The sequence below is a fragment of the Salvelinus namaycush genome, chromosome 3, assembly GCF_016432855.1.
Source record: "Salvelinus namaycush isolate Seneca chromosome 3, SaNama_1.0, whole genome shotgun sequence".
NCBI lineage: Eukaryota > Metazoa > Chordata > Actinopteri > Salmoniformes > Salmonidae > Salvelinus > Salvelinus namaycush.
The window spans coordinates 36,381,680-36,403,982 of NC_052309.1; the positions used below are offsets into that span (position 1 = coordinate 36,381,680).

The 22,303-nt window shown below is 42.8% G+C and overlaps 1 protein-coding gene across 1 annotated transcript in view; it reads left to right on the plus strand.

Moving 5' to 3' along the window:
• Positions 1-21,865, plus strand: part of LOC120031015 — a 90,135-nt gene extending 68,270 nt beyond the window's left edge. Inside the window, exons 10-22 of the mRNA XM_038976536.1 lie at positions 1,658-1,693; positions 1,853-1,974; positions 2,456-2,585; positions 7,753-7,898; positions 8,136-8,262; positions 9,004-9,036; positions 9,157-9,266; positions 9,592-9,718; positions 10,110-10,237; positions 10,453-10,576; positions 19,712-19,870; positions 20,353-20,512; positions 20,872-21,865. Coding sequence (XP_038832464.1) covers positions 1,658-1,693; positions 1,853-1,974; positions 2,456-2,585; positions 7,753-7,898; positions 8,136-8,262; positions 9,004-9,036; positions 9,157-9,266; positions 9,592-9,718; positions 10,110-10,237; positions 10,453-10,576; positions 19,712-19,870; positions 20,353-20,512; positions 20,872-20,960 — 1,491 coding nt within the window. The 3' untranslated portion in view covers positions 20,961-21,865. The remainder of the gene's footprint in view (positions 1-1,657; positions 1,694-1,852; positions 1,975-2,455; positions 2,586-7,752; positions 7,899-8,135; positions 8,263-9,003; positions 9,037-9,156; positions 9,267-9,591; positions 9,719-10,109; positions 10,238-10,452; positions 10,577-19,711; positions 19,871-20,352; positions 20,513-20,871) is intronic.
• The last annotated feature ends 438 nt before the right edge of the window (positions 21,866-22,303 follow it).

The following is a 22,303-nucleotide window of genomic DNA, read 5'->3' on the forward strand; positions in this document are numbered from 1 at the left end:
TTATTCAATTTTGAATTCAGGCTGTAACACAACAAAATGTGGATTAAGTCAAGGGGTATGAATACTTTCTGAAGGCACTTGCAAAAGTATTCAGACCCCTTGGATTTCATCACATTTTATTGTGTTACAAAGTGGGATTAAAATTGATTTGTCTTTTATTGTCAACAATCTACTCAAAATATTATGTAATAGTGGAAGAAAAATTATAATATTTTTTTAAAGATTAATAAACATCAAATAACTAATATATATTGGTTGCATAAGTATTCAGCTACCTGATTCAATACATGGTAGAAACACATTTGACATCTATTACAGCTGTGAGTCTTTTGGGTAAGTGTATTGTGCAATATTTGCCTATTCTTTTCAAAATTCTTCAAGCTCTGTAAAGATGTTTGGGATAATTGCTAGACAGCAATTTCCAAGTCTTGCCATAGATCTTCAAGCAGATTTAAGTCAACTGTAACTTGTCCACTCAGGAACATTCACTGTCTTCTTGGTAAGAAACTCCAGTGTAGATTTGACCTTGTGTTGTGGGTTATTATCCTCCTGAAAGGTGAATTCCTCTCTTAGTCTCTTGTGTAAAGTAGGCTGAATAAGTTTTTCTTCTAGGATTTTGCCTGTGCTTAGTTCCATCCAATTTATTTTTATCCTGAACAACTCTCCAGTATTTGCCGATGTCAAGCATACCCTTACCATGATGCAGCCACCACCATGCTTGAAAATAAAGAAGCAGTTACTCAGTCATGTGTTGTATTGGATTTGCCCCCAGGCTTTGCATTTAGGACAAAAATTGTAATCCTTAGTTTTTTATGCAGTATTACTGTAGTTCCTTGTTGCATACAAGATGCATGTTTTGGAATATATGTATTGGTCATTATTGTGGAGTCACTACCATGTTGTAAATCCATCCTCAGTTTTCTCCCATCATAGCCATTGAACTCTGTAGCTGTTTTAAAATCACCAATGGCCTCATCGTAACATCTCTGAGCAGTTTCATTCCTGTCCTGCAGCCCAGTTCAGAATAACGACTGTATCTTTGATGTGTCTGGGGGGTTTAATACATAATCCACAGCATAATTATTAACTTGACAATGCTTCAAGAGATATTCAATGTCTGATTTGTTATTGTTACCCATCTGCCAATCACTGCCCTTATTTATTAGGGTTTCGAAAAGCTCCCTGGTCTTTTTAGTTGAATCTGTTTGAATGTCAATACTTGACTGAGGGACCTTACAGATGTTGTATGTATGGGGGACAGAGGAAGGGTTAGTCATTCAAAAACAATTTCAATCCCTAATATTTCACACAGAGTGAGTCCATTTAACTTATTATGTGATTTGTTAAGCCACATTTTACTCCTGAGCTAATTTAGCCGTGCCTAAACAAAGGGCTGAATATTTATGCAACGACTATATTTTAGTTCAAAATGTTTAATTTATCTTTAAAAAATCTTTAAAAAATCTTCCATTTTGACATGAGTATTTTGTGTAGATTGTTGACAAAAAAAATAAAAAATATCTATTTTAATCCCACTGTAACACAATATAATGTGAATAAATCCAAGGGGTCTGAATACTTTTCAAATGCACTGTATATGACTGAGCCTTGTTCTCATCAAGGTTAGGTTTCATTGTGTTCTGTGTCTCTCTGATAGAGTGGACTCAGAGTGAGGAGACCTCTGGATCCTAAGGTAAGCAAGACATTATCGATAGTGAAAGTACATCATAAACCCCTATACCCTGCAGTTAAATAATCACATCACTTTGCCCGATGATGATGATGAATTATAATGATAATGGAAGTAAATTAATTGAAAAAGTGCCTGAGATATAGTTTGGGGTTTTTATAGCTGTTGGTGTTCGAGCAGCCCCACTTCCAGGGGCAGGGCGGAGAGCTGGGAGGCCACACCCCCAGTCTGGGAGCTGTGGCTGGGCTGAAGGGAGCATTGTCGCTACGGGTCATTGGTGGAGTGTGAGTCCAAGCTACATACTTGATTTAAGGTTTTTATAAGGTGTGTCTTTTTGCTGAAAACAGTTTCACAATCTGCTGGTCATGTGATTACTCTGGAACGCTACCTCTACTGTAGTTTACTGTCATATAGAGCAAATGTAGCTCACCTCCCTGTGCAAACATGAGCCATGTAGAACTGGAGGTAAGTGTGTGTTCATATGTAAGTGTGCGTTTGTGCGCGTGTGCATGCTTTGGTGTGTTACAGGGAGGGATAACATTTCAATTGTAACATCTCAAAAACCTCAAACATCACGATCAACCAAACAATAAAGATATCACTGCTTTTTGTCCAAGGCATTCCTTTGCAGTAACTCACGTGGAATATCCACATCTAAGACACTGTTATCAGCATCCCTGTATCATTGACACCCAGGCTCCTATTCAAGCTGTGTGGGTAGAAGTATTTAGCTGTGGTTTGACCTGTGACCTATGTTTTTGACAGATGGGTGGGCTACACTGGAGAGGACTACACAGGATGGCAGTATTTACTGGAGGAGGGAGAATACAGTGACTGCGCAGATCTGGGTGGAGCCGATCACCCTCTGCTGCTCTCCTTCCGCTTCTTACAGGCAGTAAGTTACAGGGTTTTAATGATATGGTTATTTACAGTTTAACATGTATTCAGTATATGTGGCCTATGTGGGAATGTGTACCTGTGCAAAGCCAATCCTGGAAGCCGACACTTGATTTGAAAGAATGAGGGAAGTCAATGAAATGTGTTGGGCAGGGTTTCCTTAGGAAAATGTGGCTCCGGACATTTGACCGGCAGCATTTTAATTTACTGGACATTTAAGAAATTTACCGGACCCATATGCATTGGGTGCTTAACCTCAATAGGGCGTTCACCCACTGTGCTCGGAATGACAGAAATCACATTTAGTTTATGGTAATTCATCTTAACAGAACATGCAACTCCAGGATGCAACAGTGTGCGTCCTTCTTACCAAATTCTGATGCGCAATTTGAAGATGTTAGAATAACTGTCCATGTTTACTTTTCCTCAGACAACAAGAGGAGTAATGAACAGTAAAATCACTAGTAAATGTCAATCTACTATCCACCATAGTAGAAAAGCTTACCTATTATATTGGTCAGCTCATGAAACAAATCAGAACGTTTAGCTTAAAATGTTGATAAAATATGATTTATTCACATGATAAGGGCAGCAATGCACACAAGGCAGTAGACGATGCTCAAATGTTTGTTCCATAATACAATTAGCAGGAAAACACTGTTGTCAAAAGCGCACTGCACATGCGAGCTGTTTCACGAGACAGAGATGAAAATATCCTTTAGAAATGTTTAGAGAGGGGAGATCTAAAGACAACTAGCCTGGGTTGTTAATATGATTAGGATTGTACCTTTGGCTGCTGGACAATGAAAGACAGTTGATTTGAAAACCAATAGAACATGAGAGAAATAGGAAACTGGTTTCAATGGGTGGAGGAGATTAATCATAAAATAATTGCCTGCACGTTTGGTTGCATTTTGGCTATGCTACTTTGAAGCAAGGTAAGATATGGTTCATAATATTTACTAAAAGATTCCGTTTCAAACAATTAAGTATATGTTTTCTAAATGCATACTGCCTCCAGCTCATTGCAAAGTGGTGTGTGACGTGCTGAAGCCTGCCTAGTTGCCGATGCACTTGACTGGCAAATAGGAAGTGCGCTTCAATGAATGAATGAATTACATTTTATTTTCGTGTCAAATTCTGTGATAATTCCTTCAGTGTTCTGTGCAGTGCGCTCCACATAAAGACTGAAAAAGAAGTCAATACATAATAGTAAATAAGGTTATCCAAGCAATAGTTATGTCTAGAGCAGTAAAAAATAATTAGACCAAAATATATATTTAAGTGATAATGCCAGAGAAGCCAGTGTTTGGAGGATATATTGGCACGGGTTTTGTTAGGCCCGAGAAGAAGTCGAGGGCCGGCAAACCGTGACAATATATCCTCCAAACACCGGCTTCGAGGGCATTCACTTTAATATAACGTGTTACCAACATATTCAAAAAATTATTTACATATTTTCATTATTAATTCTATTTCATCCTTCCCAAGATATAGTCCCGACGCAAATCTAGGGTTGCTACCCAAGCCGGCTGGTCGTTCGTTCTAACGGTTCGGTTGCTAAAGACGCGACCCAGTCGTTCAGTCTAAATCTTCCATTGCCATACTGGCTGGCAATGTTCTTATCCCTTGCTTGCTAGCTAGCGAACTACGGCTAACTTAGAGTCATGTCAAACATTGCAGACAGAATAACAGCAAAGTAGCCGCATTTGCATTTGTTTAAGCTGTTTTCTAGTGACATTTATTTGGATACATCCATAACAATGAGCTAATGATGCGCTATTTCGCCTGTTATAGAAAATGTGCTCTCTCTCTTCAGGACACTGTTGTTCAGAGGAGCTAGCCAACAACACAACTAACACAATCACTTCAAACTAAATCTTGAAAGACCGCAAACTAGCTGCACTTCGTTTCGTTTTTACCTGTTTTCTATTGATAGTTCTTTGTATATATCCATACAAATGATGCTGATTCATGATTTTGATTGGCTGAGAAAAGCTGCCTGCCTGTCTGCCCCATCCCTACTCCCGACTCCCGACATGTTCATTACTATGGGACAGCTGGAGATAAAATTAGAATATTGTAACAATGTTACAAATGTCGGAGAGACAGAGACAGCAAGGTTTATACCAAACTCCGCTGTTGAAAACTAAATGTTAGCGTAAAATAAATGTCAGATAACGTCTAGATTCTTTTATAGATTGCCTTTTATAAATTGCCTGGCTGGGCTGATGTGACAGTGGATTGCGCACTCAGATGAAACAGAGTAAATAGGCATTTCAACGTCATAGATTTAGCCGGTGGTCATTTGTGGAATAGACACCGGCTGGAATGCGGTTTTAACCTATCAGCATTCAGGATTAGACCCACCCATTGTATAAATACAGATAAATAAATACTTAAAAATGAATGGAAGGCATTTGAACCAAGTCTGTCACAAAGAGTGTAAGATTCAAGTGTAAGACAGGCCTACACACAATCTATACATATGTGCCATTTGCTATTTAAGGGCAAAATATTTTTTTATTCCAGGCTTTCTCTAGAAATTCTGCAAATGGAAATACACAATGGACAAAAAAAAATCTGTTTCACCTCATTGCTCAGAAATATAATGCCAGGGTATATCTGGTGTGCTTTCTGGAACAAGGACAAGCATATATCGTGGTAGAAAGGGAAATAGAGGATCAAATGTAATTCTCTATTTTTTCGAGGTCACAATAATTACTTAGTCTTTCCTCTTCCATTTCACCACAATACCGACCTGTTTCAATACCCAGAGGCAATATCCCTGATCTTACCTGTTTCAATACCCAGAGTCAATATCCCTGATCTTACCTGTTTCAATACCCAGAGGCAATATACCTGATCTTGCCTGTTTCAATACCCAGAGTCAATATCCCTGATCTTACCTGTTTCAATACCCAGAGGCAATATCCCTGATCTTGCCTGTTTCAATACCCAGAGTCAATATCCCTGATCTTACCTGTTTCAATACCCAGAGGCAATATCCCTGATCTTACCTGTTTCAATACCCAGAGGCAATATCCCTGATCTTGCCTGTTTCAATACCCAGAGGCAATACCCAGAGACCCTTAATCAAACAAAAGGTTCTCAATTTGGGTTTATGATTAATCTCCTCCACCCATTTTTCCCCCCATATTGCATCATCAGTTCTTTTTTAATAGTGTCTATGTCTCCCTTAATTTGATTTTTGTACAACTCTCCACAGTCAGACTATTGGAAAAGGTCAGACATTTTAGTTGCCCAGGCTCCCCCTATGGAGAGATCCCATTGAAAAACTTTGCTGGCTATTATGGCAATTGACATATCCATGTAATGAATACTCAGGGAGAAAAAGGTGTAGATTCACGCGCAGAGCGCAGCAGGTTTTTATTTTGCCTTCACAGAAGGCAGGAATCGTGGTCACAGGCAGGCAATGGTCATACACAGGTAGGCAAACAGGCAGGTGAATCAGAACTAGGACTGAAGGCTATAACTGGTTCTCACAAACGAGCTAGGAAAATGCTTAGTAGAGTCAAAACGAACAATACCTCACAAAGGCACAAACAGAATGAACTGAACTAAATAAGGAGCTGATGAGACCAGGTGAGTAACTAACAGGTGAAATCAATGGACAAAAATGAAAGACAGGGCTACATTCAAGAACACTATGAAACAGCACACAAGGTTTACTAAGAAAATAAATACAGAACCTTACAATCCAAAAGTGTATTCCAAGGTCTCACCATACACACCTTCCATCTCACCTTACAGGGTTCCCAGCACATGTCCCCAGTTATTGCCAGTATAGGTGCAAACTTGTGGACACCTAAAAAGTAACGTACTGCTCTGTTATGGACATGTTTGTTTTTGAGATACTTCTTAGCACCCCACACTCCTGCTGAATAGTCCAGAACAGGACACACGTCTGATGCAGTTTGGAATAAGTAGAATAACCAATATCTTTGAGTGTTTTTGATTTTCCTAGAACTTCCCCAAGAGCTCTACTTGCTGAGTCGGCCAGGGCAGATGTGCCGTATAGAAAGGTCATGTGTTCATCAATAAAAAACTGTTGAGAAATAAAAATAGTAGCTCTTTTTTAAAGCGCGTTTCACTCTAGCAGCAACCAACAGCTGTTTGATGAGCTGAAGCAGCTGCTCTAGTGCTACATTGACTGGTATTTAAATAAATGAATAGGACAAAATGCATTATTTCGCAATGGGATTATCATTTTCTGGGGACAATTGGCTGGCGGCAATTTTTTTAATCGGCTTTTCATATTTTTTTTTTATCAGCTTTTGGCTGTTACCGGCTAAAGGAAACCCTGGTGTTGGGGGTTGTGAATGTGCCTGCATGTGTGTGTGCATCTGTGTGTTTTCCAACCCTCAATGTCACAGGCATTTGTCTGAAACCAGGCCAAATTCTTTAAATTGGACATTTGTATGTCCCAGTTTGTCAGCCATCAAATCTCTAGTTCACTCCCTTTCAATCACCTCACCACTGAACGGGGGCTAAGTGTCTATTTTAGCCTCCAAGTATCAGTCAGAAGCACTAGCTAGTAGAAGCACTCTTACAGCTAACTCCTGGCTAGGATATGCAAGGCTATGCTCCTAATGGGATTAAACAGGTAGAGCTAATTGCTAGCTGTTTTATCATATGGCAGGTTAATTAGCATTCCAGTTCCCTCTACTCCTCGTGCCCTGTGGCTGTTAGCAGCATCACTCTTTTGATCAACTCTACACTGACGTGTAGTCGCCAGCAGCCATTTTGTAAAGCTCCCACTATGAATAGTGCTTACAGAGGGGTTCACAATGAACTACCTAAGCTAAATGCAGCAGCTATGTAAATGCAGCTTGCAGAGCTTTTCAGTTTGAGGCTACTTAAACATGAACAGTTGCGTTTGTTTATATACAGTTAACCAGCCCACATTTCTTCATATTAACTCTGTTTAAACACGAGGCTATGCCAGTGTAAAAGTTGTTGCAGCTATTTTATAAAGCAGTGTTACTCATTGAGCTTGTGTTTGTTTATATACAGTTAACCAGCCCACATTTCTTCATATTAACTCTGTTTAAACATGACGCTATTTCAGTGCAAAAGTTGTTGCAGCTATTTTATAAAGCAGTCTTACTCGTTGAGCTCTTCTGCATGTTTCCCATTGCCAGGACTTCATAGAGCCCTCCGTGTCACTGCAGGAGGAAACTGGCTGTCCTAGAGACGGGGGGAGGAACATTTTGGATCTGGACGTCCCTGATCTGGAGAAAGCTGGAGCCACTGAGAAGACCACTGCCATCTCTGTGAAGAGTGGAGTGTGAGTATCAATCAGGTGACCAAGGTTGAAGTCAATTCAGGAAGTAAATTGAAATTATGTTTACTTCCTGAATTTAAATGGAATTGACCCCAATCCTGCAGAAGACCAGTTACAATAACATCTCAATAGATGTGCAGCCCAACAATCTAAAGTTCACATAGTTTCATATGATTTTGTCATTCACTACTCACTGTGCCTCTGTGGTGCTGATGGTCTCTGGGCTTTGGTGGGTTTCAGATGGGTGGCATATAGCGAGCGATGCTTCGGCGGAGAGCAGTGCATACTGGAGAAAGGCAAACATCCTGCCACTCTGCACTGGGGTGGCAACTATGGAGCAGCTAAGTCTATCAGACCCATACGATTGGTGAGCTCTGTTTCATAACCTATTAGAGGAATAGATCTACATATTTGTATTTGTACAAATAAGAGTGTCATAAGAGTGTCAAAGGAGTGACATATGCGGATGATATCCCTCCTATGTCTCTCCAATGTAGCTCTAGGGCACAATGAAAAATACACTGAGTGTACAAAACATTAGGAACACCTTCCTAATATTGAGTTGCACCCCTTTTTGCTCTCAGAACAGCCTCAATTCGTCGGGGCATGGACTCTACAAGGTGTCAAAAGCATTTCCATAGGGATGCTGGCTCATGTTGACTTCAATGCTTCCCACAGTTGTGTCAAGTTGGCTGGATGTCCTTTATAGGTGGTGGACCATTCTTGATACACACGGGAAACTGTTTAGCATGAAAAATCCAGCAGCGTTGCAGTTCTTGACACACTCAAACCAGTGCGCCTGGCACGTACTACCATACCCCATTCTAAGGCACTTAAACATTTTGTCCTGCCCGTTCACCCTCTGAATGGCGCACATACACAATCCATGTCTCAATTGTCTCGAGGCTTAAAAATCCCTCCCCTTCATCTACACTGATTTGAAGTGGATTGAAGGTGACATCAATACGGGATCATAGCTTTCACCTGGTCAGTCTATGTCATGTAAAGTGCAGGTGTACCTGATGCTTTGTACATTCAGTGTATGCTATAGATGTTGGGAAATATGACTTGGGAAATATGTCAAGAAGTCTTTTTTTTTTTATTGCAGGAACTTTGTGGCACCGGAGAACCAAAGGTCTTGGTATGTATATGGAATTCCGCCACATTATTTTCACCTGTCAAAAGACTAGTGAAAGGGCAATTTTTTTGTAATTAGTTTCAGCTGTGAAGTGTGTACTGAGTTGTGCTTTTGTGTCTCCAGCTGCGGGCCTACAGCCAGCCCCAATACGGGGGAGTGAGTGAGGAGTACGAGGGGGAGGCAGGACACTGTGGATCTCCCTCCCCCATGTCCTTCAGAGTCATCAGGGGAAAGTGAGTACTAGAGGACTACATACCATTGTACTATTGGATCTGTACTGATCTTAGAGGTGGAGTTATGTCCCCTCTTACTATGTAAAACACTTTGAGCAGTGTAAAAGTGCTATATAAATCCAAAAAATTATTATTATGGGTCAATGCAAATTTGAACTTCACAATTTCCCTTATAGGTTGTTGCTTATTAAGGCTTGTCAGTAGCCTAATGTAGGCATGCCACAATGTATCTTTCACTGTAGTTGCCATAGGAGGCAGAGAACATGTGTCTGTGATGCTTATTTATGTCTAAATCATACTTACTGCTCTTTCTGCCCCTTTCCAGCTGGCTGCTCTTTGATGAGGATGGTTACTGTGGAAACCAGTATGTCCTGGGAGAGGGTCTTTATCCTGACCTCATTTCCTGTGGCTGTGTGGACACTTCTGTCAAATCACTAAGGCCCATTCCCTATGTGAGTGTACCTGGCATGACCTCAGCCCATTTACTGCTATCTTTAGGTAGCACAACAAGCTAGATGAAACACGTGAGCACACATGCAATTTAACCATATTATATGCCATGATAAATAGATTAAGGTAGATTCCGTTCATCCGCCATTGCAGTTCATTGCAGTGCCATTAACGACAACCTATTCCCCATAATGCACTACCTTTGACCAGAGACAAGTCTTAGTACTGCTGGCCAAAAGCAGTGGACTGCTTTACGAATATACGTTTTTTGGGGGTATTTTGCCCTAATATAGTTCAATACAGGCACTTTGAAAAAGGATAGAACATACGTACAGTACATCCAATGGCGTTCTCATCCAAGATGGCTGCTCTCCCTTCCTGTTGTGTCTGTAGAGTTTCTCCGACCCGTCCATCAGCCTGTTCTCCCTGGATTACTTAGAGGGCCTGAAGATGGTTGCCGTAACACCCACAGAGCACATGAAGGACTTCTTCACTCAGTCTCTGCGGGTTGACAGTGGACTGTGAGTAGAGAGAGAGCCTGCCATCTCCTATGTCACTAAACAGCAAACATTACTGCCAGACACTATACAGTACATAGAGAAGGAACACAGTTTCTTTGGCCTCAGACCTGTGTCATGTTCAGTAAGAAAACAAGTGAAACAGGGAGGTACTACCCAAACTTGTTTCAAGACGTTTCTCTACGTTGTGCACTAATGAATGTGTGTGTCTTTGGCAGGTGGGTGGTGTATGAATACAGTCACTATAAGGGCCGTCAGATGCTGCTGCAGCCAGGGGAGCTTCCTGTGTGGGGAGAGCACAGTGGCTGGGACACCATTGCCTCCTTACGGCCCCTCAAACAGGTACAATACACACACACACAAAACTGACATTTGAGTCGCTCTCATCAAAGTGTCCTTTGTTACTGCATAAGATTCAACTGACTAGTTTAAGCCGGGTGTACACTACACGATTTTGGCCCCGATTTAGCTGTCCCAGACAAGTTTTTGAGATCAGAAACAAAATCCCCATGTCGTTGTCTACTCGGGGCGCACGGCCGTCACCGACGCTCATTTAATGTGAGCGGGTCAAAGACGCAATCTTAGGGCTATCGATCTCGTCTTTGAGCAGTCCCAGACATCCCGATATTACGTCCCTGCAATGCTCTTGCTGTGTGAGATGTGCAACGGCAAGTTTTGAGAATGCCAGAGAAGGCAATGAGAGGATGTTGTTTCGCATCACCCAGAATGTGTAGACTCTGGAGCACTAGCAATGACTACTACTAGTATGTGTTTGTATTTGCCTTTAACCAAAGCAAAGTGTCAAATCGTAACAACTCTGATGTTCACAAGCGATGTTATTCAATTCAAAATGTTGGCTAGATATTTCAACTCTGTATGGCAAGCGTGAATATCTGACTGAATATTTATGAGGCTTCTTTGAGCCACAGCTCGTAGCTACGTTAAATCTAATCACATTGTTTTAGCGAGACAGAGAATCCTCACGACCAAGTGAAAAGTCTTGTAGTGTGTGACCCCGTCTGTGCCACATCGTTTAGTGTGTGACCCCGTCTGTGCCACATCGTTTAGTGTGTGACCCCGTCTGTGCCACATCGTTTAGTGTGTGACCCCGTCTGTGCCACATCGTTTAGTGTGTGACCCCGTCTGTGCCACATCGTTTAGTGTGTGACCCCGTCTGTGCCACATCGTTTAGTGTGTGACCCCGTCTGTGCCACATCGTTTAGTGTGTGACCCCGTCTGTGCCACATCGTTTAGTGTGTGACCCCGTCTGTGCCACATCGTTTAGTGTGTGACCCCGTCTGTGCCACATCGTTTAGTGTGTGACCCCGTCTGTGCCACATCGTTTAGTGTGTGACCCCGTCTGTGCCACATCGTTTAGTGTGTGACCGCGTCTGTGCCACATCGTTTAGTGTGTGACCGCGTCTGTGCCACATCGTTTAGTGTGTGACCCCGTCTGTGCCACATCGTTTAGTGTGTGACCGCGTCTGTGCCACATCGTTTAGTGTGTGACCCCGTCTGTGCCACATCGTTTAGTGTGTGACCCCGTCTGTGCCACATCGTTTAGTGTGTGACCGCGTCTGTGCCACATCGTTTAGTGTGTGACCCCGTCTGTGCCACATCGTTTAGTGTGTGACCCCGTCTGTGCCACATTGTTTAGTGTGTGACCCCGTCTGTGCCACATCGTTTAGTGTGTGACCCCGTCTGTGCCACATCGTTTAGTGTGTGACCCTGTCTGTGCCACATCGTTTAGTGTGTGACCCCGTCTGTGCCACATCGTTTAGTGTGTGACCCCGTCTGTGCCACATCGTTTAGTGTGTGACCCCGTCTGTGCCACATCGTTTAGTGTGTGACCCCGTCTGTGCCACATCGTTTAGTGTGTGACCCTGTCTGTGCCACATCGTTTAGTGTGTGACCCTGTCTGTGCCACATCGTTTAGTGTGTGACCCCGTCTGTGCCACATCGTTTAGTGTGTGACCCCGTCTGTGCCACATCGTTTAGTGTGTGACCCCGTCTGTGCCACATCGTTTAGTGTGTGACCCTGTCTGTGCCACATCGTTTAGTGTGTGACCCTGTCTGTGCCACATCGTTTAGTGTGTGACCCTGTCTGTGCCACATCGTTTAGTGTGTGACCCTGTCTGTGCCACATCGTTTAGTGTGTGACCCCGTCTGTGCCACATCGTTTAGTGTGTGACCCTGTCTGTGCCACATCGTTTAGTGTGTGCACCACTATGTTGGCAACACAAAATAAACTACCTGCAAGACGGTTGTTTAATGTGAGATGCTCAGCGATGTTAGGATTTTGAAAGTCGTGTAGTGTCCAACCGGCTTTTCCTGTATGTTCACATTCCATTGGGGGTTATGCATGTGTCTGGTGGTGATGTAGTGTAAGTGTGTTAGGGGGTTGTGTGGCTGGCACAGTATTATTATTTTAGCTGTGTACGTGCATGCATGCGTGGGTGCGTGTTTTTAGAAGAGAGAGAGTATTGTACCCTTCTGCATATACAGTGGGGCAAAAAAGTATTTAGTCAGCCACCAATTGTGCAAGTTCTCCCACTTAAAAAGATGAGAGAGGCCTGTCATTTTGATCATAGGTACACTTCAACTATGACAGACAAAATGAGAAAAAAAAATCCAGAAAATACATTGTAGGATTTTTAATGAATTTATTTGCAAATTATGGTGGAAAATAAGTATTTGGTCAATAACAAAAGTTTATCTCAATACTTTGTTATATACCCTTTGTTGGCAATGACAGAGGTCAAACGTTTTCTGTAAGTCTTCACAAGGTTTTCACACACTGTTGCTGGTATTTTGACCCATTCCTCCATGCAGATCTCCTCTAGAGCGGTGATGTTTTGGGGCTGTTGCTGGGCAACACGGACTTTCAACTCCCTCCAAAGATTTTCTATGGGGTTGAGATCTGGAGACTGGCTAGGGCACTCCAGGACCTTGAAATGCTTCTTACGAAGCCACTCCTTCGTTGCCCGGGCGGTGTGTTTGGGATCATTGTCATGCTGAAAGACCCAGCCACGTTTCATCTTCAATGCCCTTGCTGATGGAAGGAGGTTTTCACTCAAAATCTCACGATACATGGCCCCATTCATTCTTTCCTTTACACGGATCAGTCGTCCTGGTCCCTTTGCAGAAAAACAGCCCCAAGCATGATGTTTCCACCCCCATGCTTCACAGTAGGTATGGTGTTCTTTGGATGCAACTCAGCATTCTTTGTCCTCCAAACACGAGTTGAGTTTTTACCAAAAAGTTCTATTTTGGTTTCATCTGACCATATGACATTCTCCCAATCTTCTTCTGGATCATCCAAATGCTCTCTAGCAAACTTCAGACGGGCCTGGACATGTACTGGCTTAAGCAGGGGGACACGTCTGGCACTGCAGGATTTGAGTCCCTGGCGGCGTAGTGTGTTACTGATGGTAGGCTTTGTTACTTTGGTCCCAGCTCTCTGCAGGTCATTCACTAGGTCCCCCCGTGTGGTTCTGGGATTTTTGCTCACCGTTCTTGTGATCATTTTGACCCCACGGGGTGAGATCTTGCGTGGAGCCCCAGATCGAGGGAGATTATCAGTGGTCTTGTATGTCTTCCATTTCCTAATAATTGCTCCCACAGTTGATTTCTTCAAACCAAGCTGCTTACCTATTGCAGATTCAGTCTTCCCAGCCTGGTGCAGGTCTACAATTTTGTTTCTGGTGTCCTTTGACAGCTCTTTGGTCTTGGCCATAGTGGAGTTTGGAGTGTGACTGTTTGAGGTTGTGACTGTTTGAGGTTGTGGACAGGTGTCTTTTATACTGATAACAAGTTCAAACAGGTGCCATTAATACAGGTAACGAGTGGAGGACAGAGGAGCCTCTTAAAGAATAAGTTACAGGTCTGTGAGAGCCAGAAATCTTGCTTGTTTGTAGGTGACCAAATACTTATTTTACACCATAATTTGCAAATAAATTCATTAAAAATCCTACAATGTGATTTTCTGGATTTTTTTTCTAATTTTGTCTGTCATAGTTGAAGTGTACCTATGATGAAAATTACAGGCCTCTCTCATCTTTTTAAGTGAGAGAACTTGCACAATTGGTGGCCGACTAAATACTTTTTTCCCCCACTGTATGGTTGTTGTTGAATTCTAGCATGCAGTCAACACACAGAAGCTCCATGCTTGGGACTTTGAGCCTGAAGCCTGCTGGGTCCTGATAAAACCCACTTCCCAGAAAGTTATTTATACCCTGTGAGAGACAGACAAGGCTTAGCACTGACGTGTGTGTGCGTGTGCGTGCGTGTAGCGGAGCGATACTCTCACCCTGTTTGTTGACAAGACAGACAGGATGTGAAAGGGGTCGTGGTGATTTATACCCGTTTCTCACTCAAGCTGATTTGACTGAAGCCATATGCAGCTATATAAGTTCTTCCACTTGCACATATTCCATGATGTGGCATGGGTCACGTTTCCCATTGACCTCTATGAGTGCATCACTCTCGTCTGTGCAGTATAACATGATACTAATGTTTCTGTTTCAAAATAGCTCGGTATACGGTATGACCGCCCAAGCCTAGTGCTATGTTACTGATGATTCAGTACCACAGTGCCTACAGAAAGTATTCATACCTCTTGACTTATTCCACATTTTGTTGTGTTACAGCCTGAATTCAAAATGTATTAAATAGATGTTTTTCTCCCCCATCTACACACAATACCCCATAATGGCAAAGTGAAAACATGTTTTTAGATTTTTTTGCAAATGTATTGAAAATGCAATACAGAAATATCTAATTTACGTAAGTTTTCACACCCCCTGAGTCAACACGTTATAATCCCCTTTGGGAGCGATTACAGCTGTGAGTCTTTCTGGGTAAGTCTCTTAATTTAGAGCTTTGCACACCTGTATTGTACAATATTTGCACATTATTATTTTTTAAATTCTTCAAGCTCAGTCAAGTTGGTTGTTAATCATTGCTAGACAGTCATTTTCAAGTCTTGCCATAGATTTCCAATTGGATTTTAAATCAAAACTATAACTAAGCCACTCAGGAACATTCAATGTCATCTTGGTAAACGACTCTTTTTTTGGTTATTGTCCTGCTGAAAGGGGAATTAATCTCCCAGTGTCTGGTGGAAAGAAGACTGAACCAGGTTTTCCTCTAGGATTTTGCCAGTGCTTAGCTCCATTCCATTTCTTTTTATCCTGAAAAACTCCCCAGTCCTTAGCGATTACAAGCAAACTCATAACATGATGCAGCCACATCAATGCTTGAAAATATGGAGAGTGGTACTCAGTAATATGTTGTATTGGATTTTCCCCAAACATAACACTTTGTATTCAGGGCAAAAAGTGAATTCCTATACCACATTTTTTGCAGTATTACTGAAGTGACTTGTTGCAAACACGATGCATGTTTTGGAATATTTTGATTCTGTACAGGCTTCCTTCTTTTCACTCTGTCAATTAGGTTAGTATTGTGGAGTAACTACAATATTAATCCATCTTCATCTCCTATCACAGCCATTAAACTCTAACTGTTTTAAAGTCACAATTGGCCTATGGTGAAATCCCTATTTCCTTCCTCTCCGACAACTGAGTTAGGAAGGACGCCTGTATCTTTGTGGTGACTGAGTGTATATGATACACCATCCAACGTGTAATTAATGACTTCACCATGCTCAAAGCGACAGTCAATTTCTGCTTTTTTTTGTACCGATCTACCAATAGTTGCCCTTCTTTGCGAGGCATGGGAAAACCTCCCTGGTCTGTGGTTGAATCTGTGTTTGAAATTCACAGCTCGACTGAGGGACCTTACAGATAATGTATGTGTGTATCAAGGCACAAAGCGATACCCAAATGCAGACACAGGAGGCAGATGGTTGGAGTCTTACAATGTTTATTAATCCAAAGAGGTAGGCAAGAGAATGATCGTGGACATGCAAAAAGGTCAAAACCAAATCAGAGTCCAGGAGGTACAGAGTGGCAGACAGCCTCGTGGTCAAGGTAGGCAGAAGGGTCAGGCAGGCAGGTACAAAGTCCAGAAACAGGCAAGGGTCAAAACCGGGAGGACTAGAAAAAGGAGAATGCAAAAAGCAGGAGAATGGGAAAACCGCTGGTTGACCTGGAAACATACAAGACGAACTGGCACAGAGAGACAGGAAACACAGGGATAAATACACTGGGGAAAACAAGTGACACCTGGAGGGGGTGGAGACAATAATGAGGACAGGTGAAACTGATCAGGGTGTGACGGTGTGGGGTACAGAAATGACTGATGTCATCATTCAAAAATTACGTTAAACACTCATTGCACACAGAGTGAGTCTATGCAACTTATTATCTGACTTAAGCAAATTTTTACTCCTGAAATTATTTAGGCTTGACATAACAAAGGGGTTGAATACGTATTGACTCAAGACATTTCAGCTTTTTGTTTTTAATTAATTTGTAAAAATGTCTAAAAACATAGTTCCTCTTTGACATTATGGGGTATTTTGAGTAGGCCAGTGACACAAAATCTCAATGTAATACATTTTAAATTCAGCCTGTAGGACAACAAAGTGTGGAAAAAGTCAAGGGTGTGTGTCACGGCTGTTTAAAGAAGAGGACCAAGATGCAGCGTGGTGTGCGTACATTTTTTTTTATTTAATAAAAATGACGCCGAACAAAACAATAAACACTACAAAAACAAACCGTGAAGCTAAAGGCTATGTGCCTTAAACAAAGTCAACTTCCCACAAAGACAGGTGGAAAAAAGGGATACCTAAGTATGGTTCTCAATCAGAGACAACGATAGACAGCTGCCTCTGATTGAGAACCACACTTGTCCAAACACAAAGAAATAGAAAACATAGAAATAAAGAAACTAGAATGCCCACCCTAGTCACACCCTGGCCTAACAAAAAGAGAGAATAAAAGCCTCTCTATGGCCAGAGCGTGACAGTGTGAATACTTTCTGAAAGCACTAGAGTTAGAGTTCTAGACTGGCTTACGCTAGCCTGACGTGTTATATAGCAGGGTTTCTTACATTACTCAACCCTTAGAGAAACTACCAGATAATAGGATAGCCCCTGTAATTATTTAATTGTTGCAAAAGTATGTATTGTGAGCGAAAATATAAACGCAACATGCAACAATTTCATTGATTTTACTGAGTTACAGTTCATATGAGGAAATTCATTAGGGCCTAATCTATACATTTCACACAACTAGGAATGCAGATATGCATATGTTGGTCAAAGATACCTTTAAAAACAATGGGCCTCACAATGGGCCTCAGGATCGGTATTTTTGTGCATTCAAATTGCAAAAAAATGGGGGGGGGGGGGGCACACAATGCAAATAGTCCGGGTAGCCATTTGATTACCTGTTCAGGAGTCTTATGGCTTGGGGGTAAAAACTTTTGAGAAGTCTTTATGTCCTAGATCTGGCACTCCGGTACCGCTTGCTTTGCGGTAGTAGAGAGAACAGTCTATGACTGGGGTGGCTGGGGTCTTTAACAATTTTTAGGGCCTTCCTCTGACACCGCCTGGTGTAGAGGTCCTGGATGGCAGGCAGCTTAGCCCCAGTGATGTACTGGGCCGTACGCACTACCCTCTGTAGTGCCTTGCGGTCGGAGGCCGAGCAATTGCCATACCAGGCAGTGATGCAACCAGTCAGGATGCTCTCGATGTTGCAGCTGTAGAACCTTTTGAGGATCTCAGGACCCATGCCAAATCTTTTTAGTTTCCTGAGGGGGAATAGGCTTTGTCATGCCCTCTTCACGACTGTCTTGGTGTGTTTGGACCATTCTAGTTTGTTGGTGATGTGGACACCAAGGAACTTGAAGCTCTCAACCTGCTCCACTACAGCCCCATAAATGAGAATGGGGACGTACTCGGTCCTCCTTTTCCTGTAGTCCACAATCATCTCCTTAGTCTTGGTTACGTTGAGGGATAGGTTGTTTTTCTGGCACCACCCGGCCAGGTCTCTGACCTCCTCCCTATAGGCTGTCTCGTCGTTGTCGGTGATCAGGCCCACCACTGTTGTGTCGTCTGCAAACTTAATGATGGTGTTGGAGTCGTGCCCGGCCATGCAGTCGTGGGTGAACAGGGAGTACAGGAGGGGACTGAGCACGCACCCCTGAGGGGCTCCAGTGTTGAGGATCAGCGTGGCAGATGTGTTGCTTCCTACCCTCACCACCTGGGGGCGGCCCGTCAGGAAGTCCAGGATCCAGTTGCAGAGGGAGGTGTTTAGTCCCAGGATCTTTAGCTTAGTGATGAGCTTTGAGGGTACTATGGTGTTGAACACTGAGCTGTAGTCAATGAATAGCATTCTCACATAAGTGTTCCTTTTGTCCAGGTGTGAAAAGTCAGTGTGGAGTGCAATAGAGATTGCATCATCTGTGGATCTGTTTGGGCGGTATGCAAATTGGAGTGGGTCTAGGGTTTCTGGGATAATGGTGTTGATGTTAGCCATTACCAGTCTTTCAAAGCACTTCATGACTACGGACGTGACTGCTACGGGTCGGTAGTCATTTAGGCAGGTTGCCTTTGTGTTCTTGGGCACAGGGACTATGGTGGTCTGCTTGAAACATGTTGGTATTACAGACTCAATCAGGGATATGTTGAAAATGTCAGTGAAGACACCTGCCAGTTGGTCAGCACATGCCCAGAGCACACGTCCTGGTAATCCGTCTGGCCCCGCTGCCTTGTGTATGTTGACCTGTTTAAAGGTCTTACTCACGTCGGCTACCGAGAGCGTGATCACACAGTCGCCCGGAACAGCTGATGCGCTCATGCATGCCTCAGTGTTGCTTGCCTCGAAGCGAGCATAGAAGTGATTTAGCTCGTCTGGTAGGCTCGTGTCACTGGGCAGCTCGCGGCTGTGCTTCCCTTTGTAATCTGTAATAGTTTGCAAGCCCTGCCATATAAGACGAGCGTCGGAGCCGGTGTAGTATGATTCAATCTTAGCTCTGTATTGACACTTTGCCTGTTGGATGGTTCGTCGCAGGGCATAGCAGGATTTCTTGTAAGCTTCCGGGTTAGAGTCCTGCACCTTGAAAGCGGCAGCTCTGCCCTTTAGCTCAGTGCGAATGTTGCCTGTAATCCATGGCTTCTGGTTGGGGTATGTACGTACAGTCACTGTGGGGACGACACCTTGGCAAAAGAGAAATGCTCACTAACAGGGATGTAAACAAATTGGTAAACAAATAGTTTTTTTTTGCGTATAGAACATTTCTGGGATCTTTTATTTCAGCTCATGGAACATGAGACCACAGTTTACATGTTGCATTCATATTTTTGTTCAGTGCAATTGGAGTACAATACAACTGGTTAACACTGCACACCCGATATTCTGTAACCACCTATGTTATTTTAAGTTAGTTAAATGTTTTTCCCTTTTGTGAAAAACGTATTTTCCCTGCAGCAATGTCTAAGGTCTATATAAAGTTCTGTGAAAGTTGATGACCCTCATTCAGTCTGTACTGTGTGTGGTCTCCCTCCAGCCCCGGCTGTATGTACAGGTAAGGAGCCGTGCTCTGGGTTCAGTGCTGACCTCTGAGAGTGTCCAGGACGACTTGTCCCTGGCCAGAGTGTCCCTGTCCCCGGCCTGCTCTCTGGACACCCAGCGCTGGCTCTTCACCGGAGGGCTGCTCTGCTGCAAGGTATGTGTGTGTGTGCTCAAGTTTTGTCAACCTTTAAGCAAAACTAACATGGGAATATTCAAATAAAAGTGAAATCAGTCATCTACAATATGGATTGACTGTTTCCCCCAAGCTGAGGTCTGCAGCCAGCCAGTGATCACTCCACAGTTTGTCATGATGTCTCCCAACTGTACATTAGCTGCTGCTAATTATAGTAATTAAGTGGGTGGTTACATTTGTCATATTTCACACATGTACAAGCGCATGTGTGAATTGGAAATTATTTTTTGTTTGCCTAACCAACTCCCTCTGAGAGTGGGGTCAGAGCCAGGGATCAGCCATTATTGACGGCGACCATGGAGCTATTCAGGTTAAGTGCCTTGCTCAAGAGCACAGACAGATTTTTCACCTTGTCTGCTCTGGGATTTGAACCAGCAACCTTTCGGTTACTGGTCCAGCGTACAGTATCTGTGTGATATTGACCTGTTGTGTGTTGTCTGTAGGCTAGTAAGGCGTGTCTGTCAGTGATCGGAGGGAAGGCCACAGTGGGGGCCAGAGTGGCCCTGTGGGCGGAGCATGGACGCACACACCAGAGATGGAGCCTGAACCACAACGGAACCATCTCTTCCCATCTCAACCACAAACTAGTACTGGACTTCAGAGGTGAGACAATAGAGATCCACTATAATTTATGGTCGTTGATAAACACTGACATAATGGAGATCAGGTTTCTGTTGTGTACTGCTGCTGAACTCATCTACCGTATGCTATACATAGTGGAGGATCTATTTTGAGATCAATACAACCATTTTTGGAGAGCCGTCTCAGAAAAGAGCTAGATATCATATTGTATAGAATTAGTTATTGGGGGAACCATCATGAAATGCTGTTTGCTTTCCAGTTCTTCTGCAAACACAAATCTTTAGAAAAAAACATGGACATAACTTATTTTCAGTTGTCTATTAGACGCAGTAAAAGAAAGATTGTCCCCTAAAAGGAACAATTTGTGTCATGTCTTTCAGGTAGAACAAGTTTCGAGAGGGACCACCTGGTTGTCAATGAATTTGCTGCTGATCAGGCCACACAGTTCTGGGACATGGAGTTGGTCTAGAAGAAAACTCCTGCCAAAGCCATGAGGCATCCCAGTGCAGTATGGGAGATGTTTGTTGTGGTGTTTGTTTCTATCCTGGCAGAGCACTTCTCCCAGCCATCTGGCCCACGTGTCCATGACAAACGAGCAAGAAGCATCGCGTTCATTTCCTGTGTCTTTTTTTGCTTGATCTCAGGACCCAGAAACCATTGCAGCGGCACTGACACACAGAGTAGCGATACAGAATCCAATCGTCTTTCTCTACTTGAACATGTCAGTGTGGCACTTAAGTCTAAAGCTAATGTGTAGACAGTTAAGAACTGACAGGGGAATTTAAAGCCAAAACTACAGGATCAAGGCAGTTGAGCAATCACATAAAGGTTATGATAACTACCACTACTACACCATTGAAATAGAATGGAAGTCAGTCAGCCAGTCTTTAACTTAATGGGCTTACTGCTCTGTCTGAGGCAATATAATGTAGCTTATTAGCTTCTATTTCTGATATCTTTTCTCAAGCACATTTGCACTACCAAGATTTTCACGTGAAATGCGGCCAACATCTTGTTTTTTCTCTCTCGATGATGTCAAGGAATTTGCTGCTGTGAGCTACCCTGGTCCTTAAAATATCATGTCACCACTAACTGCCACTAGCCCATGGTAAAATAGTCACCGGCACTCTACAAATGTGTTCAGCGGGAGTGTTTTAAAAGAGCGTCGGGTTATTTCACTGGAGCAAAAGGTGCAGAACCTTAATATATATGTATGATATTCAGGAATAGATGTAATCTAATATCTCTAAAATAATTGATGTCCATAAAGATGAGATGACAGTGTACAGTTGAGGCAAGCTGATGATTAATAATGAAGATGTTTATGTTTTTAAATCTGTGAATAATATTAAAGGTTAATGTCATATCTGTTCACTGGCTGTGGGTTGTTATTCAAAGGTTCTGAGAACTACAGCTGATTGGGAGTAAGCAATTGCCAGGTAATTGCATTCAGTACATTTTCACAGGATACACTCAGAAGAAATGCAAGATTTTCAAAGTCATTAAATGATCTTAATTCTGAATGTACCAAAGGTCCATAGTTCCAAATGGCTTTTTGCAAATCATAGAGATAATACCACAATGTGGTGCATTAAGTAAGCCTAACTGTGCCCTTGCTGCATACATCTTTTGTGCCCTTTTTTTGAGTCACACATTCCAAGCATGAACAATGATTTCTGAAAATGTTTGCCTGCAGTGGCAGTGCATGGTATACACACAGGCTATTCATGTTTCTGATGGAGACCGATCGTTTGCCAGTGTGAGTCAGTAGTCCGGTTTGCCTGGATGACTAACAGTAACTTCCACAGTAGT